General features: G+C 36.5%; 1 protein-coding gene across 2 annotated transcripts; it reads left to right on the forward strand.

Moving 5' to 3' along the window:
- The first annotated feature begins 751 nt into the window (after positions 1–751).
- Positions 752–4,948, forward strand: LOC110030886 (B3 domain-containing protein Os03g0120900-like). 2 transcript variants are annotated; one of them, XM_020733854.1, is made up of 2 exons: positions 752–2,401; positions 4,712–4,948. In XM_020733854.1, exon 1 carries the CDS (start codon positions 998–1,000, stop codon positions 2,000–2,002), a length of 1,005 nt encoding a protein of 334 aa, XP_020589513.1. In that variant the 5' UTR covers positions 752–997; the 3' UTR covers positions 2,003–2,401; positions 4,712–4,948. The 2 variants fall into 2 exon arrangements, with proteins under 2 accessions (XP_020589513.1, XP_020589522.1); XM_020733863.1 differs by having other exon boundaries at positions 4,763–4,947.
- The last annotated feature ends 1,922 nt before the right edge of the window (positions 4,949–6,870 follow it).

Genomic DNA, 6,870 nt, shown 5'->3' on the forward strand with positions numbered 1-6,870 from the left:
TAAATAGTGATCTAAAATATAGAACAAGTTGTGTTAAATGTTTAATTATCATACACATTACAAAGAAATTTTGAGTTGTACATCTCATTGTGTTAGTTTTCATCACAACTAATTAGTTAATTAAAATGAATTAAAATAGTTTCAAACCTAAATCTATTAAAGTGACATCATAAAAATTGAATTTTGTTTAAATAACTTAATACTGCATTAAAAACAACTTCAATTCATCAATTTCAATAGCAACTTCATTAACATCATTCATTAAACTATATTCAAGATAAAAAAATAAAAATAAAAATAATTCCTTCAACAAAATTCATTTTAAAATCTAATACGTTTTTTAATAGTTTATTTATTTATTTTAAATAAAATAATATAAAATATTTGCAACATAAGCCCCATTAATTTGGTATTTATTGAGCTTTTGTCAGCTAGAGATTAGGCATCACCTCCAACCAACTTAAGTTATTCTAAAGCGCAAAGAATAGAGAGGGAATATGCCCCTAAAAAATTAATAAAATAAATACAGTGTATGGGGGATACTATGCTTCTTCCGTCACATTGCAACAAATCAGTAACTCCAATGACAAATCTCATGTTCCTCCTTTCTACACAGCAACTCCCTTTTTGGCGGCCTCATCCCAACCCCTATATATAAATACCCATATCATGAACAGGACAAGGTCACATGAACCCAACCAGAACATTCATGGGCCCGCCCACCCCTCCCTCTCACCCCCACCTCCCTCTCTCTCTCTCTCTCTCTCTCTTCCCATCTCCTCTGCACCTCTCTTCTTATGAACTAAATTCACCTCTGCTCTGAATCCCTTCCCCTTTGTTCTACGGGGAAGCTTCTTTGGTTGGCAGTGGAGGCCAGGAGTGACGTCCAACGTTGAATCATCCACCCCCACTCGTCAAACCAAAATCAACAGGCTAATTCTCCTGCCGAGTCGCAGAATTTCGAACTCTTCCTTCTGCATCACAGATCTAAGCATATATGGAGCTCACCCAAGCAACAAAAGACAGCAGCAAGTGCTTCGGGGAAGAGGAAGAAGAGGAGCATCAGTTCCTCCCCCCCGTCTCCTCCACTTCCCACTCCCCTTCCTCCTCCGCCTTCCTTCTCCACTGGACCGACGTCCCCGAACCATCCCCTTCCTCCGCAACCGAACCGGCTCCAACGGTCGAAAAGGAGCATATGTTCGAGAAAGTCGTCACCCCAAGCGACGTCGGTAAACTTAACCGTCTCGTTATACCGAAACAGCACGCCGAAAAATACTTCCCTCTAGACTCTTCTACCCAAGACAAGGGCCTTCTCCTCAACTTTGAAGATCGAAACGGCAAGCCATGGCGATTCCGCTACTCTTATTGGAACTCTAGTCAAAGCTACGTCATGACCAAGGGCTGGAGCCGGTTTGTGAAGGAGAAGCGGCTTGATGCGGGTGACACGGTTTCGTTTGGCCGGGGTGTCGGTGAGGCCGCAAGAGATAGACTTTTCATTGATTGGAAAAGGAGGCCCGACCCGCACTTCGACTCCCCCGCATCTCTTCGGATCCCACGCTTCGCTTACCACCCCACATCCTCGCATCACCCTTATCTTCCCTTTCCCCGCTCATCCACCGTCCCTTGGGCTACCAGCCGCTTTTTCGCCCCCACTTTAGCTTCCAACTATTTGTACTTCCGTTCTCCTCAGCCCAGCCGTCCAAGTCTACCCATGGTGCTCGACTCCTTTCCGGTGGGCCAAGCCAAGCCCTCTGGAAAGCCCAAGAGTGTTAGACTTTTTGGCGTTAACCTTGAGCAGCAGCATGAAGGAGGTGATGATATCGACGGCTCGGCAGGGTTTCTTCAGCTTCAGCTACGGGCTCCTGATCTGCCCTCGCCTGAGCTACGACTTGGTGCCGGGGGCGGGGACGCTGTGGTTCGGTCGTCTTCTTCATCTTCATCATCCCGGGGAGGAAAGGATGGGCTTATCATTAATTCCCCGTCATTGGATCTCGACATGTGACTGGCGCTAGAGGGGATTATTAATTCTTTCTTTTTTTGCTTGCTTGCCTGCTTGCCTACTGTTTATTTGCTTTCGAAAAAGCAATAGTGCTGACTATAACTTAATTATGATTTCAAGTTCGAGTATTTGTTGTGGAAGAAATGAATGAATAGAAGAATGTAACTAGTTAGATCAGTTTCTCTTCCATGAATCCCTTGTTTCAATTGTAAATACTGCACTCTCCAATGTGTTATTCTTGACATATTTCTCTTAATTATTCTATAGATTTATTCATTTTATATGTCCGGAATGCTCTGTGTTTGAAGCTGGGAGGATGTGTTTCAGGAATTAATCTAAGGAGAAGAGTACGTAAGATCTTGAAGGAAATGGCTTGCCATGAACAATGCTTGCAGTGGAGAGGTTAGCCATCTATGCTTGAACCAGTTAATTTCTTTGTGTTTTTCTCATCTTCTTTGCTTGGGGTTGTTATATATCCCTGCATGGCTTAGTATTTCTCATTAATTCTTTTTTATAAAGGAATTCATGCTATATTTGCATAGGTTGCTAGTAGGCTGTAGCTGAACATATAAGAATTAATTGAGATATACATATTCTCTGATTTACGGGGATTTGTGATACGGTAAGCTATTTGACTATTTTTTTACCTTTTGTATGTTTTGGATTTATGCTTACTGTACTATGCTATATATGATGGGGTCTAATTAGTTATGGGAGATGTAGAGCTATCTATATAAGGATCAGGAGGCCATGACATTTTTCTATTAAGGCTGTATGCTTCTGCGCACCTGAAAAGTTCTTAAAAGATATAAAAAAGAATGCGAGCATAATTATCTTAAACAATTAATGCACGCAGAGAAAGTGAAAGGGAAAGGAACAAATGGAGAAAGAGTTAATTCTTCATTGTTAGGAGATAGTTATTTTACTGTAGATAATTAGGCACTTAACTTTTTACGGAAGAAATTAAACTGAACTTGTAGAAGCCTAATTATGGTTGCATTTTTTTTCTTATTGTAATTGTGTGGCATAAGCCTTAAAGTCTTGTGTTACATACAAGTACATGCCATTAGCATTAATTCATTCAGTAAAAGAAGGATAATGTTAATAATTTAGCTGTTGTCTTTTTGCTACTGCATGCCTATTCTTGACTGGAGGAAAAATTGTGCAGATGTTGCTTAATTTAAAGAATATTAGGAGTTACAAAAGCTTTAAACGAAGTATAATTCTATTGTTTAAATGAAATTTGACTATCTTATTCCGCTATTTTTATTAAATATTTTGTACATCTATGATTAAGAGTTCGTTAACTAATTATTTTTTTTTCCCAGAAAGACTGGGAGATGGAACCCATTGTTGGGTTTTCATTTCCCCCATGAAGATGAACTTTGTTTCTGAAGCTCATAAATTGATAAATCATTTTAAAAATCATTTGGATGCTATATACTACAAAGTAGATACTGTCATGATTTCTTCAATTTGATATTTCGATATATTTTTAACACTTTCACATCATGTCGTATAATGATTAACTCAATATAAAAAATATATTTAAGTCCGGTAAATATATTGATATGTGCAGATGATAGTGTGGATTGCATCACACTGCATCTAATAGCGGCGTGGTACGATTCATGCCTTTGTTTGCAATCTACAAGCCTGAACGATGGCTTAATATTTTCTTTTGATTATGATATATTCTCGTGCAGTTTGGAAAGAATTCCGTATATAATTTGTTCTACTTTGGGTTGCTTTCGTATATGAAGTGCTTCTGCACAAACAAAATCAACAGATTTTCAATCCATGAATTTCTATAACCTCATATGTGCGAATTAAAGAAGTTCCATGTACGAGATAGCTGTGAACAAAAATCAAATCTTATGACAGCTAGTAAGTTAATTTTTAAGATACGTCGATCTTGACGAAGGACAAGTTCATCATATATTTATATATATATATATATATAATATTAAAAATATGTTGATTTTGCTGGTACGGGAACCAATGCTCATGTTGCAGGAGGGTGGATATATAATCTGCCCAAAGTTCTCGTTTGCAGCACTTCATGGCATAACATTTTCATTAAAACTAAGTTTATTTTTGCACTAGACATTTATGGCAGTCAAATATTGGTGTTGTTATAGATCAATGAAAACATAAAATCAAAATTAATAAAAAAAAAATACAATGTACGTTAAGCTATTGTTTCCTTTCTGGCTTTACTAAAACGTTATTGTGCTAGAAAGTTATACAAATATAGTTACTGCTAATATCAGTGGTGATTATAATTATGATGTTTCTTATGATGGTTATTTAGGCGGATCAGCATTAAAAATTTTTCTATTCTGAGGAAAATTTACATACATTCCACATAATTCTTATGTATTTAGATATCTAATACTTAAAGTTTGATATTTACATTTGTAAGACATTGGTGCCATAAAACTTGGCATGAAAAGTCCTACTTCACTTGCAAAAAAAAAAAAAATGATACATAAGAGATATTTAGTATGTATGTAAAAGATCTTTAATTTTCTCTCTTTTCATAAATTTTCACAATATTGTCAGTTTCAAGTAAAGTTTAAATTTTTGTGCTCGTTGCCACTAAGGCTAGAAAAGCTGTATTATGTGTGCTATCAGAGAAAGATCTTCATGAATTAATCAGAGAAATACGATAAAATTTCATTAAATCGTGTACGTATGAAAATATATCAGCACGAATTTCAAGAAAGATAAACAGTTTTGGAGAATCATGCTAACGATCAGGCATACATGTTGACGGCCGTCTGGGACTGGATGTTGGCAAGAGAGACGTTTTGTTCGAGCGATCACCGAAATGTGTCGGGAGATGTTCTGCAGGACGAGGATTGGTCCTCAAGATGATCGACAGGAGGCTCTCGTTTGGATTAGATATCGATCAAGTCAATGCTTACTCGACGATTGAAAATTTTTATCAATCGGATCAGTCCCTGGTTTTATTATTATATACGAATAACTCTGTAATTAATAAAAATTCTCCCTGAAAAATTAATAATGAGGGGGCTAATATATGCTTTTGTAATGCTGGGACATATGGTTATAAATAGAAGTTCATGTCATGAATAAATGACATTCTCTTTATCGTCTCCTCCTGTGCTCACACACACACACACACTATCTCTCGTAAATTTCAGGCAGAACGTTATATTCCTTGGATATATTTTCTGGACACTTTTGGATTCATCAAGCTGTATACAAAAAAAGTTGAATAACATGTTATCACATAATTATCATTTTCTATGCTTAGGCCAGAAGTGCTCTATTTGTTAATACAGGAAGTTCTAAAATACTAGATTATGTTTTCAGTATATGGAGGAATTAGTTTACGTATAAGCATCCAGTCCTCTAATATTCTCTTCAATGCTAGAATTCTATTTGGACAAGTAAATGGTAATTCATTGCCATGCAGAACTCGTTGATGTATCTATTATTAGAAAAGTTTTTTTAAAATAATATGCTTTAAAAGAGACGTATCCACCGCCCGTATATTTATAGGTTTCACACTTATAGAAAACGTTTTTTTGTCAATTTCTTCAGTAAGATTTATTAATTTTGTAAATCGTTCTTCTTGAATTTAGTAAATCCAAATTTAAGCCGAATCAAAGAAGAAATTTGGACATTAAAGACGAAAATTCATAAATCAATGATACTTTTTTTTTTTGGTTGGATTTCATTTATCTGGTGTTAAATCCTAATAAAAAATGCTGTCAAACACCCCCTTAAAGTGCTAATTTTTAGTGCATTAAAGAAGACTCGATGTTTAAGTGATTTTGGTTGATAGCAAAGCTAACTCCATACGTGTGATATTATTGAATCCTGATTTGTCTGTGAATCACACTTATGGAATAGAGTATAAGTAAGGAGGTGGAGGAGAGAGAGAGATGAGTGAAAATTAAAATATAGTATCAATTGTTACTTACCATTAATGATCTCTCTATTTATATGGGAGATCCTATAATGCAATGATGCTACCTTTCTCCCTACTTTAAAGGGTTTGTATAAGCTATTTTTGGTGTTTTACATGTATAACACCATTGCTCAGTTTCTCTCTGGCTCAGTCGGCTGAGCTTGATTGAGTTTCGGTCGGTTGGAATGGTTTGATCAGCTATACTTGGTCAGTGTTGTTGGTCATATGATCTTGTATAACTGTTGACCTTCAATGATAGAAGAGAGGTCTTCTGGACATTTTTGATATGATTGAAGCTGTTAAGTGACTTAGTCTTCCTTCAGGTTGGCTTCTACATATTGGTTTCCTCGGATGACTTGTTATCTTATTTCTAACTGAACAGGCCGAGCTCGAATCTTTTGGTCATCTTTTTGTCATCATGTGGCTCAGTCAGCTTTGAACGCACTGAGTTTGGCTTGAAAGACTACACTTGGTTGCATAAGTGGGCGTTACGTTTTCTGTCAACGGGCATTCTCTCATTGTACACTTTTTCTTTAGACCGTTAGATCTTCTCAGAACAACATTGACATATTTTTTATGTAGATATTTTTGTTCACTTATTCTTTTACTTCTTGAAAGTGACGCAACGATAAATGTAAGATAATTTAATACAAAAATTGATCACATTTATTATTAATCAATGATGTAATAATTGAACTTGCCTGATTTATTCCTAGACACTTAGGGGTGGAACACTCAGGCGACCGATCCGACTATCTGTTCATCAGCTCATCCTTCTACTGCGTCATAAGACTCATCAATGAAGGGGCCACACAATAAGTTTTCAGTGACTAGCCACTTCCCCAGATGCAAGAAGCTAATGGCACTTTGTTATCATCAAGGGTTCAGGAAGTGTGTTGTGTCACATCATCTGAGTTGGATATAATCT

The sequence above is a fragment of the Phalaenopsis equestris genome, unplaced genomic scaffold, assembly GCF_001263595.1.
Source record: "Phalaenopsis equestris unplaced genomic scaffold, ASM126359v1 Scaffold000002, whole genome shotgun sequence".
Classification (NCBI taxonomy): domain Eukaryota; kingdom Viridiplantae; phylum Streptophyta; class Magnoliopsida; order Asparagales; family Orchidaceae; genus Phalaenopsis; species Phalaenopsis equestris.